The 17,868-nt window shown below is 44.8% G+C and overlaps 4 protein-coding genes across 9 annotated transcripts in view; 3 read left to right on the top strand and 1 right to left on the bottom strand.

Annotated features, from left to right (window-relative positions):
• Positions 1-1,374, top strand: part of LOC135369902 (chromodomain-helicase-DNA-binding protein Mi-2 homolog) — a 34,359-nt gene extending 32,985 nt beyond the window's left edge. For all 6 annotated transcript variants that reach the window (XM_064603488.1, XM_064603489.1, XM_064603487.1 and 3 more), the window contains one exon: positions 831-1,374. In XM_064603488.1, coding sequence (XP_064459558.1) covers positions 831-832 — 2 coding nt within the window. In that variant the 3' untranslated portion in view covers positions 833-1,374. The remainder of the gene's footprint in view (positions 1-830) is intronic.
• Positions 1,375-3,958: 2,584 nt separating this feature from the next.
• Positions 3,959-12,105, top strand: LOC135369909 (6-phosphogluconate dehydrogenase, decarboxylating-like). Its single transcript, XM_064603502.1, has 12 exons — positions 3,959-4,276; positions 7,070-7,145; positions 7,772-7,916; positions 7,993-8,212; positions 8,937-9,003; positions 9,072-9,206; positions 9,273-9,398; positions 9,903-9,966; positions 10,023-10,150; positions 10,239-10,372; positions 11,195-11,417; positions 11,903-12,105. The coding sequence occupies exons 1-12, from the start codon at positions 4,227-4,229 to the stop codon at positions 12,020-12,022; spliced, it is 1,488 nt and encodes a 495-aa protein (XP_064459572.1). The 5' UTR covers positions 3,959-4,226; the 3' UTR covers positions 12,023-12,105.
• A 36-nt stretch (positions 12,106-12,141) lies between these two features.
• LOC135369908 (uncharacterized) overlaps positions 12,142-17,868 on the bottom strand; it is a 65,436-nt gene continuing 59,709 nt past the window's right edge. Inside the window, exons 6-10 of the mRNA XM_064603501.1 lie at positions 16,391-16,554; positions 15,826-15,956; positions 15,604-15,752; positions 15,288-15,518; positions 12,142-14,779 (exon numbers count right to left, since the gene is read on the bottom strand). Coding sequence (XP_064459571.1) covers positions 14,662-14,779; positions 15,288-15,518; positions 15,604-15,752; positions 15,826-15,956; positions 16,391-16,554 — 793 coding nt within the window. The 3' untranslated portion in view covers positions 12,142-14,661. The remainder of the gene's footprint in view (positions 14,780-15,287; positions 15,519-15,603; positions 15,753-15,825; positions 15,957-16,390; positions 16,555-17,868) is intronic.
• LOC135369903 (uncharacterized) overlaps positions 16,292-17,868 on the top strand; it is a 74,561-nt gene continuing 72,984 nt past the window's right edge. The window contains exon 1 of the mRNA XM_064603494.1: positions 16,292-16,570. The gene's annotated coding sequence lies outside the window, so the exon portion shown is untranslated. The remainder of the gene's footprint in view (positions 16,571-17,868) is intronic.

The raw sequence follows: 17,868 nt of genomic DNA, 5'->3' as shown, positions 1-17,868 counted from the left end.
TTCATACCTCTTTATGGGGATCTTTGAAAAGATACGTGTTTTTAACATGTAGATGTTAACGTGTCTTTTCTGGTGACATTTCACTGCTGACTAGCCGGAAGGATTTGCACACTTCTGTTATCAATCTTGGACAGGGAAAGGTAACGGAAATGGTAATGGAAACGGTATTATACTGGAAATATAGCAGGTAGTGGTAACAGAAACAAATGGTAACACTCAGAATATCTTAAATAGGGACAGAAACGAAATTCACTGATGGTAATTCGGGTACTGTGGGACCCAAATTATGGCAATCTTTTACCGTATCATCAGTATTGGAAACGGAAACGGAAACTACAATGGTGGTGAAGGAAACTGAAACAAGTATAGGCCAGTAACGGAGGTAGTAAGAGAAACAAAAATGGATTCCGTTATCTTCCCCTGATCTTGGATGATAGTGTTGATCACTGTCTCCCTGAGCCAATAAGGATTTAATTCAATTGTTTATTGTAAATGCTAGATATTCACATACTATTTGCCACTTTCTTATTACCGTCATACCTTGCTTGAAGTTCTGGCTCAAAAATGATTGTTCCTTGACACAAAACTTTGAAGGATGCCGTAAATGTTTGACAGTGCTGAGTTGATCACGGCAAAAATGATATCGCACTCTTTAACCTGGAAACTCACCTCAAATGATGCACTGTCTTGTATATGTCACAGCACAACAAATGATTACTTTGCATTGACATGGCATTAAATAGTGTCTATAAATAATAGACAGTCTGCACCATTCTCTTATGTTTTACACCCGCTTCTTTTTTTTTTTTTTTTTTTTTTGCTCTTTTCAGAAGTGTGATCTCTAGGCTGAAAAGGACCATGTACAGATGCAAGCGCTGGGAAAATCAAAGGAAGACACCTTTCGTTTTTTCACTGCTGTAATAAGATGTCGTCATTGAATCTGACGATCATTGTTTCATCCTTTCTTTTTTTTTTTTTTTCTTTCTCCTGCAAGACATGTCCTCCCGACAAAAAAAATGTGATACCGTTGTCATGGGTTCGCAACGTTTGTGAGGGTACGGCCATAGCAAGCATGCACGGGAATAGTTCTGCTTTCGCGACAGTATCAGATTGTGATATGGGATTGTCTTGCCACCCTTGTGCAAACTATTAATGCTGGTTTTGGGCTGCAATTTGCATGTCTCAGCTTTGGCTGCCATGCTTCTTCACAAAGAACTTGAAACCAGTGTGCCAATTCCAAAAAAAAAATTCGTTACTTTTGTGCAGTTTTGTTCTCGTAAAAACGTATTTTCTTTGTGGATTCTCAACGTGTAATTTGTAATGTATTTATACTTCAGACTCGCAATTAAAGCATCATGTTGTATAGTAATATTACTTTTTTTTTTCTTTTTTTACATTGTTGTGATAATGTGATCGACCTCTCACAGTGCTTGGGAGGTCACAGAAGGCACGAGATTTCTATTTCCAGTTCTGTGGAAATTCGATAAGGAGGCAGGAGCTCGATTTTTAAATGAGATTTCTGTTTGAGATTGGTTTTAAAGTTATCACCGTAGGTTAGGTAAACTCGATGTGTTCATGTTCTGTATGGAAGTGACGTATAACCATCTGGTGCTTGCTTCTCGCTATGGATGTGAAGAAATAAATTCAGTGCTATTTCTAGAAAACCACGAAGTGACTTACTGGCGAACGGTATAGTTTCGGTTTTGATCTCGCCAGTGGCGCGCTCTTCCGGGAAGGGAGATATAGTGACGTCCGCTTTCGTCACGTCCGGCTGTTTGTTGATAAAAATGTCTGCTTCCCGTTAGCGGTGTACAGTGTGGGCTTTTGAGTGTGTTTCGCGGCTGAAAGTGGTTTGCAGCAACCAGAATGGGCAGCTCAGTAGCCGAGTAAGTCTCTCTTTGATTCAGTGTTAAGCAAAAGTTATGGTACAAACAACGCGTGTGTACTGCAGAGCAGTTTGGATGTCTACCGGCTTTTCATGCGTCGACATGGAATGTATGCATGCTAGCAGGGAGCATGCTAGCAGAAGTACGTCTGTTACTTCGGAACTTGAGCAGAGAAAATAGCAGACGACGCATAATAGCGCTAATGTCCGTGCATATAACTACTTTTACTCACATATCATGATTGCAGAACGCAGGTCAATCAGAAAAGAGTCCAGATAAAGAGGCGGCGTATTTGATTTATGAAAACTTCAGGAGTTGTGTTCTCACGACTTAGTGAACTCCTGCTTAGTTTCATATATTTCGTGGCATGTCATTTCATACTGCCGCAAGGTCCTTCCCGAAGTCCGCCGTAGCATGGCTTTGCCTTTACGGTGTCGGGCGAACAGACAGTACGATACGTTACGGATGACTGGATTTTAGAAAGTTCAGCAAAGTTCGGACAATCTTGACACGAGCTGCCTCGTGTCGAAGGGAAGGTAACCTTGTCTTCATACCGGATGAGGAAGATGAAACAGTGAGCAACGCTGATACCTGCGGTTTAGACTTCCTCGTTTTTTTTTTTTTTTCCTTCAGTCGTTGCTGTTTTCCCGGTGCAGTTTGCGTAACCTTGGGAATTTCTATAGAATCAAGTCCGGCTTTTACGTGCTCGTGCGTCAGTGGATATTATTGTACGGCACCACAGGGCAGTGGCAGCCCCGCGTCCGAAGCAGACGACATTTCGTGAATGAAACTCTTTCCGCAGACCGGATTGGTGGACTTTTTTTTTCTTCACCTGCTGTCTGTGATAGGAGATAGGTGGAAGCTGATTTCTGCTAATTGTAACGCATAAAAGCGCCTTGGTGACGTCACTGTAGTGGCGTCAACACATGTGTGACGCGGGCTATTAAAATCATAGTGGCAAAGGGAGTTTTTACTCGGATTAAAGTGTAGGATGACTAGGATATCTGTTTTTTTTTTTTTCTTTCTGGCCGTTAAAAAAAAAATGCAGTTTTATCTAGGCCACACCTCTGTGCCTTCACGCTTGACACAATCCACTCGTGATATCCATGAATTAACTTGCGTTTGAAACAAAGATTGCACGTAATTCTTCGACTTGACAGCCTGATATTGCATTTGAAGTCAATCGAAATCAACACGAGGGTACAGAGAGTCAGTTGGCATCAGAACATTTCAGTACACGAAGTCTGGATTGAAAATTTTGGTTATGGAAAATTGGTTGGAAATTTTCGAAGTATCCGAGTCTGCTTTGATATCGCAAAACTTTAGAAATGCGTTTTAAATATGTTTTAGTCTGCTGTTTTAATGTTTCAAGTAGTGTTTCGATTCTGCGCATATATATCTACTGATTTAATCCAGGCATCCGAATCACAAAACGTGTCAGTAGTGATGAGATGGTTCATTCTATAATTTACCCTTTTTATTTTCAAGCACTGAAAATAGACATTGCTCCCGCCGTTGAAGTGAAGGTATAAAAGATAAGGATATTTATATCTCGCAGATACCGCTGTCTATACCGACGCCGTCTCTTAAGGAGGTTTATCTGCAGCACAGGAATGCATGAATATATAGCGTGAGCCATCGGAGTACTTGCGTGTTTATATGACAGCTCAAGTGGTTCGTGGACAAACCAAGTATTCTCCGCCTTCTATTTAGCTTTCCGCACACTGTTGTGCCGGCAAAAGGTATTTTCAGCTGAACTGAGATGCAACGATGTTTGACCCTTTCTCCTTGATTCCCCCGTACGTGGTAGCAGAAAAATCTGAAGAAAAAAAAAAAAAGATCGTGAGATGGGCATTTACACGCTTTGCACGCTCGCTAGATAAAGGATAATGAAGCGTGCTTTGACTGTGCTTGCGATAAAGCGTTCCCGCTCGTTGTCCGTTCGCGGTTAACACCGTTTGATCTTACGCAACTGAAAGGAGGGTTGTTGCCGTTGTTGCCATTAGTTGCGCATGCTCGACGATGCACAGCAGAAACAGGTTGCGGACCCTTGCACTTTCATTCTTCGCGAGGCCCTTTCGGCAAAAGTAGTACACACTGCCGCAAGCGAACAGCTGAGATCCTTCGTCTGCTTGCTACCGGGGGAAATAGCCGCGAACCAGGACGTAGAAGCGGACTCGTCGTCTGCTAAAGCGTGCCCGTCCATTGTGCGTGTCTCGTGTAGGGTTTTCTGCGGTTGTTGTGCGGCACATATCTGTGTTTTCCCCGCAAGGAGTACGATAGGTCTTGCCATAGTGACACCGCTATACGAGCTGAGTGGCAGGTGTCGTCTGCTTCGACATGGGTGCCGGTCTGTGCAGACGATCTGTCAAGTGGCAACCAGGAATGCAGTAAGGAACGCCCGTTTTTTTGTTTAATGTCTTGCCTGTCCTGACAAGCTCGGTGTCGTGTCGCTTCGTTTCTGACCTGTTTGTCTTGCAGATGATGGAAGATTAGGCAGATAACGGCCTTCGAATGACGGCGTCGTCAACGTTACGTTATTGAGCGAAAATATTCTTGTGGCATCGATTGCTTGTTGACCGACTAAGCACTTGTAGTGGCCGTTGCTTTAGGGAATCGATAAAATCTACAATGAGAGACAATCCCAGCGTGTACACTGTTATTAGCGACAGACCGTTTGTCGATTCGTGTTATTGACAAGTAGAGGGAAGCTGAACTTCTCAGCGGACAGGAAAAAAGTTAACGAGCTACTGACTTTTGCTTATCTTCAACTCTTCCTTTTGTATTTCTCAACGATTTTTCGTTCTAACACAAAGCGCTGTTATTGTGGTCGAGCTGTCGATATATTTAGACTGCATCGCATAAGACGATTTGCTGTGTTTGCAAGCAACCTAGTGTAAGCAGTTATCAGTGTGACACGGTTCACGAAACTTCCTTATCGGAAATATGTAACATGTTACCACACTCGGAGGATTCGTGCCTTGGGAATTCGTGTTACTTTATGCATGATCGTACAGTAAGCCCTCGAAACCGCTTCATTCGACGTTTTACGCAGTCCCGATCGGAGTGCATGCGTTTCGAAGCGGATTTTTCGAATGGTTCGAATTAGAAGGCTGCCAAAAAGTTCACTTCCCTGCTTCAATACTGTTAAAGACTCTCGCAGTGGTTCTATGCACTTCTGAGGGTACTGTCTTTGAGACTTCCACTTATATCGAACTTTTCGCTTATATCGAATTTCCGCCGATTCCGGTGAATTCGTTATAACGAGACTTTACTGCATATACGGTTCGATCACGCGGCATTATGATACGCCTTTTTCTGCAGAGCACCATCCAGTGTGTTTTGCACGCGCAAGTCATTGTATAACTTCTACGGCGCTGCGGATCAGACAGCAATACTTGCTTTTTCTTCCTCTAGAATATTAGTTGGAATATCGTTCGTCTAAATACACGGTTACTTCCACGCATTCATTCTCGGGTCATTAGATTAGATTAGGACATAATTTTCACACCGTGATTGACCCCGTTACACCCAGCACACCGGGCAGTGGTGACTCACCAGATAGTTCCTTTGACTTAACGATTGATTGCATGTACGCACTGAGGTCTGGTTTCGACGCCAATTAAGTCCAACACGTCCGTCCAATCGTTCATTTCGTTATGAGACGGTAATAAATAGCGCAGTCGATCGCTGTACGATAGTATACAAACTCCCTTTCAGTAATAGACGTGGTCGATCTCCTTTGTGGCACAAGGTTGTTTTCACTTTCGCCAGAGGGCCTTGCCCCTCTTCGCGTAAGTGCTGGAAGTTCCTTTGCACCGATTGTGCTTTATCGCACCTTTATATTGCGATACCTGTAAAGGGGGCCGTGAACAATGCATCGTTTTGGCGGAGTTTGTTGTGTAAGGTGTTATGTGAGGAGACGCCATGCTGATGGAAAGTGGATGGTTCAGTGAAGACAGCGTCTCTTTTTTTTTTCGTCTTTTAACTATTTAAATTTATTACTGAAGTGTCACAATTTCGCACTGTAATAAGGAAACAGTCAGTGTTGTAATTCGAACATTACACGTTGTGTAGAGTTGAGATAAAGCAATCGTCAAAAACTAGACAACAGAAGAACTAGAACCTGTACTTCATGAAGGAGGGAAACAATAGAGTAGCGGTGGTTACGCCCCTTGCACCCGGTCGGTTACTTTGGACACAGTTTCGACGTGCTTTGTCCATTGGTGACCTTTTATTTGTCGAAATACCGTCTGCAGTTGAAATAGCAGACGAACTTCTGCGCGGCACCGGCACGCGCGCTCGTCACGCGGTTCTGCTGCGCAGCCGCAGTGAGGCCATGTGGTTCAGCAGACGGCATCGAAGGCGACGTAAATATGAAGCTCAATCAAGGGATGCGAAAGTAGGCATTGGATTTTCGGCTGTTTTCGTGCGCCTGTGGTGTTAATTATGGTTGGCGTATCTAACTTCAGTGAGTCTGAACGCCTCCTGATGAGAACGTAAGAGTATTGTAGTATAATAGGATACTACCAGTATCTGTTTTTGTTTTTGACCTTATTGGCAGATATTTCGGCCTCTTTTACGGGTATTTGGAGAGGGGGTTGCAAAACCTTTGCATGGGAGGGGGGGGGGGTGCTAGGAAAATCCTGGAGTCCCCTTCCTGTGAATGTAAGATGATAATTAGAGAGATAGTAAGATTACCTGTGATACTGTCATATCGTTAGTACTGTACTTTTTACTTCACTTATACTGTGCTGCACTTGTTCTTTTGTTTTTAGTGTTTTCTTCATCTTTGTGGATTACATTTCGAAATCCACTTAAGATGTGAAACCTGTTTTCAACATAATCTGGATTCCAGGATCATATCCCACCAATGCATGCAGTCTCGCATCTTACGATTACCGAAAACATTACTTCGAGATTAGTGAACATTATGGTATTGATAGGAATTTGTATCTGTCGATATGACTTATTATCACTGCTCATTATGTTCAACCTCACAGCAATAATAATCATGATGGTCAATTGATGAATGCTGATTACTTCCCATTTATAGTGCACTCAAGTAAGCATTACTGCATTGTCAAACTTTAAGAAAAAACTGGGTTATCTATACGACTTTTTACCAGCTGCTCATTGGACCGCCAACAGCAGGATGATGCAGCGTTTATTTTTCCTTTCAGAGCCGATATTGGCCTTATAGGCCTTGCTGTCATGGGTCAGAACTTGATCTTGAACATGAATGACCATGGATTTGTCGTAAGTTATCGCATCTTTTTTTTTTTTTAGCTCTTTGCCGCATTGTAAAGTAAAGTAAAGTAAGATTACACAAAATCTACCTATCGATACATCGATAGTGTGGTGCATTAACTTCTCTGCACCTAGTACTTTCGTAAGCAAAACTGTCACATAGCAACACGCTATCCCGCATGACAGTCATGCCTTGTAACAGCAGCAGCACAATAATTGATACCCGCTCGTTGGGTGGTAGCCGAGGTCGTGCTGAAGACTGGGAGGTACTGGGTTCGAATCCTACCACTGGCTGGTTTTCCCTGGGTTTTCCGAAGACTTTCCAGACGAATGTCGGCACAGTTCCCCCTGAAGTCGGCCCAGGACGCATATACTAACCCCCAGTCTCCCACTCCCTCCTGCTACCCTCTCTCTATCTGTCCACTTCTGTACGCCACTTATAGCCACAGTTGCTTTGCGGTGCTAACACAGAATTAAAAATCAAGAATTGGAAAAGAATTGAAAGAATTAAAAAAAATAAAAAATAACAAGCATTGTTAGTAAGGGCGAGGCATCCCTTTGCTACGGTTTCGCTTTAAGTAAAAGAATGTATCACGAGTCGATCCACGCAAAAGCTCAACGCTCGACTTCTTCAGGTCTGCGCCTTCAACCGAACCGTCGAAAAGGTCGACGACTTCCTGAGGAAAGAAGCGAAAGGCACCAAGGTGGTTGGGGCACACACGCTCGACGAGTTTGTCGCAAAGCTGAAGACGCCACGACGGATCGTACTCCTTGTCAAAGGTACTCCTCTTCAACATGTTGATATACTCGTTCTGGTTTACGAGGATGAGGTGTGACCTGTCTTACGGCTTTTCAGCCGGAGAACCCGTGGACGCTTTCATCAACAAGCTGACCCCTCTGCTCAGCCAGGGCGACATCATAATCGACGGCGGAAACTCCGAGTACCATGACAGTCAGCGGCGGTGCGACGCTTTGAGCGCCAAGGGGATCCTCTTTGTCGGCTCTGGCGTCAGCGGTGGAGAGGAAGGAGCTCGGCACGGTCCCTCACTTATGCCGGGAGGAAACAAGGAAGCCTGGTAGGTGACCTCAGTCGGGACGACAGTCAGGCTAAAAGGGCGAGGAAGTGATGTTTACGATTGCCGCGGCTAACAAACAAAATCTACGGAAGGGTTAATCTCACTCTTCCTTATTTAAAGTAACGGTAGATGAAGGTGAAGAAAAGCAACCAGTGTCCAGAATAGTTAATGCTATGCAGGGAATCCAATGGCGAAGCCTAAAGTAATTGAGGTTTAATTAATGTACATTAATTAAAGTAATAAAATAAAAATAATTAATAAACTAATGACATATTAAAGTAATTAAAATTAAGTAGTAAGATATTAACTTAATTAATTAAATATTAAAGGAATTAAAATAAAGTAAGTAGTAAAATATTTAAAGTAATTGAGAAAACGTGTGACAATTGATGCTTGATGTGCCTTTTGTAGAGCTATGTCTTGTGTGTTTAATATGTGCGGTGCATCTCCTTTGTAATAAAAAAAAAAGCGTAACCCAAAATTTGACCACACTTTTGGTTCTTAAAAACACATATTTGATGCCCCATGAACGTCGGCGTACAGGAACACGTGCATAATGATTGCATGTCTGGACACTTGCCTCAATATAGACGCTTCCCCAAAAGTACTGTTTCAGACTCTCTAACTGTGCCTGCCACGGTAATTTACACGTGTGTTTACGTTTGGCATGCTTGAATGTTGCTAAACGCACGCTGACTGTGTATATATATTGCTGGTTCCACAGGCCACACATCAAGGAGATCTTTCAGAGCATTTCAGCAAAGGCTGACGGGGAACCATGCTGCGATTGGGTGAGTGACACGTTCCGTGTTGCCATGACGTTGACGCAGTGATTGACGCGTCGTAATGTGTGGTACAGGTTGGAGATGGAGGTTCCGGGCACTTCGTGAAAATGGTCCACAACGGTATAGAGTACGGCGACATGCAGTTGATCTGCGAGGCCTACCACCTGATGAAGGATGTCACCGGACTGACCCACGACGAAATGAGCGAGGTAACGCACTCGATACAGCAAGGATTACGAAAGCCTCTGTACGTACACGTCTATTCGGAATTACAGGTCCTCGCGGAATGGAATAAAGGCGTCCTCGATTCGTTCCTCATCGAGATCACGAGTAATATCTTGAAGTACAAGGACAGCGATGGTCAACACCTCCTTCCTAAGATTAGGGACTCTGCTGGTCAGGTGAATAGTTTTCTTCCGCGAGGCATATTTCAAATCTAGCGTGCCGATTGCAGGTAGAACAATCCTGGTTCCTAAAGTAACCGTGTATTCACACGAGCGACATTCCCCGCAGAAGCGGAAGACGCGAAAGACGTCGTAGCTTTCTGAGCGTGAGCGCTCAACGTCCAGTGTTCACGTACACTGCTAACCGAGGGGAATGTCCTGCTACACAGCCGCGAGATATTCCGTAGCAGACGACAGGAAAGACGCTGACGGTGCCGTATGCTAGGTGTCGTCTGCTAGGGGCACAGTACGCCACTCCTGATATTCTGCACCGTGTGAATGCTCAACATAACACAGGACGTAACTTCGTCCCTGTGAGCAGTGTTTTTGCTTTTTCTTCCACCAGAATCTTCCAGAATCCAGAAACTGAGGATCTCGCTCGTGTGAATACACAGTAATTAAAGCCTTATTTGAAATAGGAGTTTATTTAACATTATTTTTGTTGTGATAACTCTTCCACAGAAAGGCACAGGAAAGTGGACCGCGATTTCTGCGCTCCAGCATGGCATTCCTGTCACGTTGATTGGTGAGACGCTTACAACTTTCAAGTCGGCCAAAGGAAAAATTTGTAATTCTTCACAGGTGAATCCGTGTTTGCACGCTGCCTATCATCCCTCAAGGACGAACGTGTTCAAGCTAGCAAAGTCCTGAAGGGTCCGACTGCAAAGTTTGACGGTGACAAGAAAGAGTTTGTGGAGCACATCAGAAAGGTATATACACGTAATTTGCACCCACTTAAAAGCATATCTGTGGGAGGTGTGCTAGCATATTCTACAGGCTTGAACATTTTTGTTGTAGGCACTATACGCCTCCAAAATAGTGTCGTATGCGCAAGGCTTCATGCTGCTCCGCAGCGCAGCGAAAGAGTACAAGTGGAATCTCAACTACGGCTCTATTGCTCTTATGTGGAGAGGTGGTTGCATCATTCGAAGGTGAATTTGACAACTTTCAGTACCTTGTGGCATATCTACCGGTGCGTATGCCACACCAGAAGTTTGCTTCTTGTGTGACCCACGCTTAGGGTTCTTTACGGATTACTAATATGTGGTGATCCCAAATAGAGACGTAGGCAAATGAAAGCCCCTCGAAAACAGACCGGTATTTTCATGCTTCTTTGCTGCGTCGAATAACTCTCTTATAGTTAGAGCCTGAAGTTTTAGGGTTTAACCCGATTCTGCGCCCCGAATTTGCACCCTGAATTTAGGGTTGCCTCTTTAGGGTGAAACCCGAGTTTTACCCGGCAAATTGCCCTCACTGAGAAGCCTGTAGGAATGCACACTAACTTGTTTGGCAGCCAGTGCAGTTACATCACCGTTTGTACCAAACCAGTACAGTTAATTTGAGTAACTGAGCCAGATTTCCCCCCGAATAGCATGCTGGAACTTTTTTTAAAACCCGAATTCGCGTGAATTTAGAGCACACGCGTATTTACCCCATTTTACCCCCCCCCCCCCCCCCCCCCGAATTTAGAAAAAAATATTTCCCGAAAACTTCAGGCTCTATTTATGGATTACTAATATGTTGTGATCCGAAATAGAGACATAGGCATATGAAAGCCCCTCAAAAACAGACCAGTATTTTCATGCTTCTTTGCTGTGTCGAATAACTGACTTATAGTCACTGCAATTTTCTGGATAAATGTGATCTTGAACGCCTTTGCATTAGGACAGGTGCTCTGTACCGTACATGCAATGTGCCACTAAAAACGGTACGCAGTTTAAGGGTTCAGATCTCAGACTTGCTTATCTTTGCAGTGCATTTTTGGGCAACATCAAGGCAGCCTTTACGAAGAACCCAGAGTTGAGCTGCCTTCTTCTGGACGACTTCTTCGTGAAAGCGGTGCAGGATTGCCAGGACTCGTGGCGAAACGTGGTGGCCACAGCCGCTCGGCTGGGCATCCCGACCCCGGCGTTCAGCACTGCACTGGCATTTTACGACGGCTTCAGGTTGGACATGCTGCCAGCAAATCTCATTCAGGCAAGTTCTCTACGCCTTGTTTGATTACTTCGGAGAACTTTTACTTAACTTGTACTCACGCACGGAGGAAGAAATATAGGAGGCGAAAATACGGCCTTTCCCGCCACGAGAAAAGGGTAAACGTAACAGCGCACGAGGAAGACGCCAGGCTGCGGCGCCATCTGTTGCGCAGCACCGGAGTTGGCTGCCGAGCGGCATGGTGTGCTGGAGATATGTGTTCTGTTGGCACAGGTTCGTTTCTTGTGGCCACCCATAAAACTCTGTGGAAATTGCCATATGGTGCAACAAGAGCACATTTTCTAGTAGAAGTGGTGACTCTTTTTTACTTTTTTTTTTTTTCACTCTATGAAATTGGCATCATCCTTTGGTCGCTCGCTTGCTCCAACGGTAACTTGTATCTCCTATACTCCTTTCTCCGTGCTCGTACTGTAGTGCAGTGTTGCCCCCCCTATTGTGTCGCTGCTTACGGCGCACGTACGTTCTAGGCACAACGGGACTACTTTGGCGCCCACACGTACGAACTACTCTCGGCCCCAGGAAAGTTTGTGCACACCAACTGGACAGGTACTGGAGGGGACATATCGTCCAGCACTTACAACGCGTAACTTGTCCACATTTTACACACGTTTATCGAACGCTCGTTTCTTTTTTTTTTTCACGTAATAAAGTTGCTATTTTTGTCCGTTAATTCATCCGCGGAATGATTCACGCAGAGCACGAGACGAACATTGGATAACTCTTTTACTGCTATCCATGGACAATTCTCCAACGTTTTGACAACACTCGATAAACCTTTTTTTTTTTTTTGGCACTTCAAAAAAATTTTTTCCCACACGTACGGGTCGTGTGTATGTTGCCACGTGACGGTTTGTACATGCATTACGTAAGAGGGGGAAACACACGTGTAGAGGTTATGTGGGTGGAGAGGGTGGGGGGGATCAGGTATCTTTTGTGCAAGAGGATGGAATGTTTTTTTTTTTTAAGAAACAGAAGGAAAAATATGTGAGGCTGTGCAAGAAAATCATAACCAAAATGAATACAAATTGCTTCTGCATGTTTGATCCGAGAATTTAGTGTTCCATGCGTGTGGCTGGTGCCAGAAATGAGATCCTGCGTTGAAATGTTTTGCCATTTCATGTCACTTTGTTTTATTTGTATTTTATTTTTAATCTTCATTTTATTTTTGTTATTTAATTTATTTTTGCCATTTTATTTATGCGAATTTTTCTAGGACATATCTGAACAAGTGAAGCCTAAGATCGATTGATTTTTTTTATTCCGACCATGTATGTCCCTGAACCTTTATGCAAGCATAGGTTTAGCCCTGTGATTTATGTCTGTACATCATTATGTATGTAGCCTTCCTAATTCAATATGCCATGCAGAAGTTATCCAGCTGATCTACGTCAGAATCATGCTTGATTCAATTACTTATTCGATGGCCATTTTTGTTTCTGTGTATCTGCCAGTTTCTCTCTATTTTTACCGCTTGCACAGTCCCAAAAATATTTTTTTTTATAAACGTGATATATAGTATAGTAGGTTGTGGAGAGATTTAGTGAGTGATGAAAGTGCATCATGGCAAATTAGGGGTCATGTGAGATTAGAATGCTTTTATCATATCACAGTTCTTTGATTTGGAATGTGGAATATTTTTTTTGTTGTCCACGTTTCCGGGCTTTGCACGCTCGTGGCAGAATAGAAACAAAGATACAAAACCTGGACTTTTGCTGGTGACAGCCGAGATGCAATAGAAAGTTAGCTCTCTAAAAAGCATATTCTATACCTGCTGATTGGATGGAATGATGGCAAAGTTGCCGCAATCAGTGCCTATTAAGCACTAGTTGCCTTTGAGCCTGATCTGCTACAATAGTAAGGGGGGGGCGGTACGTAATTAATTTATTTACTCGCATAATTGCTGCACTTGCCCCATAGAAACATACTGCCGTAGAGGGGGAGCGATTATTATGCAAAAAAAAAAACATGCGAGTGGAAAATATCGGCTCCCTACACTCAAGGCTACCGTATTGACTCGCATAATTTGCGCACTTTTTCTAAAACAAAGTTAGTGTGCCAGTCTAAGCCCATGGTAGAGCCGATATTGACGTTATCACTCCATTGCGCAAGCGCGAAGGAAGTACCCAAGTACCGGGCAACCGCCGACGGTCGAGAGGCAAACTGCCGGCCCACTGCCGATCGTGTACCTGTGAAACACGTCAAGACGCTGCTGGAAGGCTCCGCTCGTCGTACTTGACGACCGAAAGCACGCTATATGTTAGTCACCTTTGTCGTGCTGTGCTGTAAGGTTCGTCATGGAGTGTTTGTCCAGCGTTTCTTTCCGCGTTTTGTAGTTGGAGTGACAGTATCGTCCGTCGCGTTAGTGGACCGCCACCCGAAAGTGTGCGCAAATCAGACGGAAGCACCGCAGTAATTTCGGTAGCACTGACAGCGTTGCGGAAAAGCAATCTCCACGGTCGCTGAGATGCGCGTGACAGATTTTCCGTGCGCAAAAACGCGGGAGCGGTAATTACACAATTTTTTTTCTTACCTTGTCATTTTTAGTGCTAAACTAGGGGTGCGCAAATTATGCGGGTAAATACTGTACTTTCTTAAACATTTTTTTTTTTGCAATAAAACTCAGGGGGGAACTCTGATGGCGCACTCGACAACCGTTATATCCCGAACCATTCGAGTCTGCATTGCTGAAACCATCTGTGCTGAATACCAGCGAAAGTACCAACATTAGGGTGCCTCAGTTATGCGAGTAAATATGATAATGTACTCCAGGGTACCCCAGTTACAAAGTATTCCCTGCAATACGTACAAGCGACAGGAAAGCCTAACTAAGGAGAAGATTCTAGACGTATTGAATACGGCAGCAAAAAAAGAAAAAGACTGGAGCTAAGATGAAGCAGCTGATTGTTTCTGGAGGGTGAGCTTCATGTGGGTACTTTAGGGTGGGGGTACTACATTGTGGGACATTAGATGGATACTTCGTATAAGGGGCACTGACGGATAGTGTTTCTACATCAAAATCGTTTTTCGAGACTTTCCGAGGTACACGAGGTACATGTGACGAATGGGGGGTACAGTCCTCTCTCAAACTCCTTGGCAAGTGACAAGCTCTAGTGTAAGATGTATCACAAGGTACTGTAGTGTTGGCAAGAGTCGATACATATCCTAAATGCATCTCCTAGTATGTGGCCTCTGCTTGCGTCCTTCTGTTCGGCGGGCGGCCTCTGCTTCAGGAAAATAGGGTTGGATAGTGCTTCCCGCCAGCTCCGTGTGAGTAGCAGCTGTTTCCGTACAAGGACTTTCTGCTGATGCAGGCCATCAGACACCCCATTGCAAACTCGAGACATCTGCGAGACAAGGAATTGGCAAGGACCTGGTTATTTAAGTCTGGTTCCCCGCATAAATTGTCCCATATCTCCATCGCTTCGGTTTCAGAGGTTCTGTTTGGTGGGTTCATGTATGTGCATCTCCCACACCCACTTCCAGCTACCACATTGGGCTTGGTGTCATCTTAGATAAGCAAGGGAACCGCAAAATACTAAATAAGCACCTGTTACACCCATGCCATACCTCACTCACGGTTCATTACTGATGTCACAGGAAATAGTCAAGGGCATTTTTTAATGAGTTATTTTTTATATTGTTGGGGAAGGGTTGTCATACATGTCCACTTTTTTGTTTTCTGACTCTTCTGAAAACAAAGTACCCAGTGGACTACAGTATAAGTGCTATGGGAACGGTACGATTGAACTGAACGCAAGAAAAGCATTACGGCCGCGTCGACAGGTTCATGAAAGACTACCAGGGTACTACATGGTGTACCCCGCAGAGTCAAATGACTTTTGGAAGGTGTACCTGTGCACCGTCTGGTAGGCGAACCAGGGCAGAACCTCAGCTCTGGGCGTGGTGGCGAAGATGCCGTGTGGTCCTGCGACGCCGTAGCCCTGCAGAATGCTGAGAGCGATTCCGAAGATCGCGGCCAACATTGTCTGCCGCAGCAGCTTCTCCACACGACTACGTCGGGAAGGCTTCAAGGAATCTGAGAGAGCGGCCGGATGCTGCTGTTGCCGACGGCTGCCATTCGTCCTACGGGCATGGACAAGGAATACGAGTGTTGAGAGAAACCCGCCAGGGCTGCACGGTACGGTACGGTACGGGGGTTTGGACTTACAGGATGGAAGCAAGAAGGCCTTCACGTCTCCACTGGTGGGTGACGATAGACGCCCGCGGCAGTGTGGCTCTCCTCGCGACGGTTGTTCCTTGCGCCTCCCCGGCAGCTATGGACGCGAGGGCGTACTCTGAGCTCACCTTGTTCGGAGCCTGCGTGAGGCGTCATGTTTAGTACGCACATTAAATACGTATGGGTCATGGTTTGAGAGGAACAATATCTTGCCATCAGTGGCTTTCGTTGAGAAGAGTCTTCCCTGAGCTGCGACGGTGAGAGTGGCATAGATCCCTGGGACCGGACTCCCACTGCCGTAGTGGAGATCTCCCTGTTCAGCTGGCTCGGATCCGTGGGCGAAGCTAATGAAGTGAGAAATCGATCGGCAAAATGAGTGCGGGAGGAGGAAAACTGCATCGGTACGGAGATCGTTGAAAGCGAGAAAGCAGATGATCGAAAGTAGCAGACGACAGAAACCGAGAAGCCTATCGCCAAAATGACACAATACCAAGCAAATAATACGCAAATAATAAGTACGCAAATAAACCAAGTGAAGCTTCAGTGTTTTTATTTTATTTAATTTTATTTATTATCGCCTGTTCTCGCCTGTCTGCTGGACTGGACTTTTGACACTCCGTCAAAATGACTGCGTAAAGAAGCCGCATCGCTACGGAGATCATTGAAAGAGAGACGCAGACGCAGACAGATGCAGACGACAGTGAAATTGAATTTGTGCAACAGTGTGACTCTATTTTCCGGCACAACACGTTTAAGGTGTGAATGGGGACTCCCTCACTTGTGTTTGCGATGCTGGGAAGGGAGCTCTCGTAGCTCTGTGTTTGGTCGTTTTCGTCTGTAATCCTAATACGTGGTGCTAGGGTGTCTTGTGGACCTACGTCGCCATTGCCGGACGTTCGGCCCCTTCCTGGCGCAGGGCAGCAGATCTTTGTACTGCTTGACCTGCAGCACAAAAACAGTAAGTAACAAAACTAAATTCCATCTTTTTTTTTCTTTGTCCTGACCGATAAGAATAGTTTTGCTGAACACTTCCACTAGTTTACATCGTTTCTGTTATGAGAATTTGCAAACTCGTAAGTGGTGCGCAAGCGGGAATACATGTGTTCTTGCTATGCATTCGATCTAACGTGCATGTGTCCCTAAAGAGAAGGTCTGGTTAATTAAAAAAATGACTTGCTGTAGTCAGCAGTACACGTGCAATTGTGTTTCATACATGACCTCATTTGCTCTGCCTATGTCAACTTGTGTTATAGCAGAGGAATTTTTCGGGTCGTACGGAGTTGAATTTCACAAGAGCATTACAGCGTTAGTATCCGTACAACGTGGCAACGTGACTAGCCTTCTCGTTGCCTTAATCTGCTAGCTTTGTTATCCTCGTCTATGTCGTTCGGAAACGACATCCTTATAATGTGGTCTTCAGCTTGGGAAACAAGAAAAAGTCTGCTGGGACCAATTCCTGAGGATAGCTGGATGGGGCATGGCGAATGTACGTGAAACGTTCTGCCCAGGAATTTCCCTGCACCCTCCAGGGGGTGCCTTCCCTCCCCGAAATTTCTGACACTACCCTATACAGGCTCGCTACCAATACACATGCACATAAACATATTCCCATACGATTACCCCATTGATACCCATAAACATGCAACTATGTATGTTCAGAAGGCGCAGCGACCACTCTGTTCTGAATAGTGCGCTATATAGTCCGAATAGTCGCCCCGTATACGTGCTGACTATACTTCTTCGACGTGAATTGCACTGCGTCTAAAGCAGGCTTGCGAAACAGCATGCAATCCGTGCATCTGTCACATCGTGCTTCGGTGCTACGTGTTCGGAGCTGTTGATTCCTCTGCTATTTTGACACTACCGTACAGCGCTTTCGGGGATGCCGGAAGGAGATAAATCTCAGCTTTCATTTAATGTTACTAAATAAGCATGGCATCCATGCACACAGAAAAAGTAAAGTGTACAGTACAATCCGGTTCCAAGTTCACGTAGCCGGTACACCAGAAAGAGTGAAAAGAAGCACGCATATAGGCAGGGTGCGCCGCTTCACCAGAAAGAGGGAAAAACCAAGGGTAAAGCTATGGTGTGACGTCATATGCACGCCACCTATAGCTATTGTCATCTTAAAAGAATTTGAAGCACGTAAACTATCAAAGTTGCTGGACTTTGAAAGGCATGCGCGGATACTGGACAGTGGAAACTTGTAGTACTGGCCACTTAAAACGCCGAATCGACCTCTCCCTGTTTGTAAAC

This window comes from Ornithodoros turicata, chromosome 10, assembly GCF_037126465.1.
Source record: "Ornithodoros turicata isolate Travis chromosome 10, ASM3712646v1, whole genome shotgun sequence".
In the NCBI taxonomy this organism is placed as follows: Eukaryota; Metazoa; Arthropoda; class Arachnida; order Ixodida; family Argasidae; genus Ornithodoros; species Ornithodoros turicata.
The sequence above is the reverse complement of the archived record's forward strand: the minus strand, read 5'-3'. Positions and strand labels throughout refer to the sequence as shown.

Coding starts and splice junctions, on each gene's coding strand:
- LOC135369909 (XM_064603502.1), top strand. CDS start 4,227: ATGGGTGCCGGTCTGTGCAGACGATCTGTCAAGTGGCAACCAGGAATG. Junction 9,399..9,902: donor TTAGGGACTCTGCTGGTCAG/GTGAATAGTTTT, acceptor ACTCTTCCACAG/AAAGGCACAGGAAAGTGGAC. Junction 10,151..10,238: donor TTGTGGAGCACATCAGAAAG/GTATATACACGT, acceptor TTTTTGTTGTAG/GCACTATACGCCTCCAAAAT.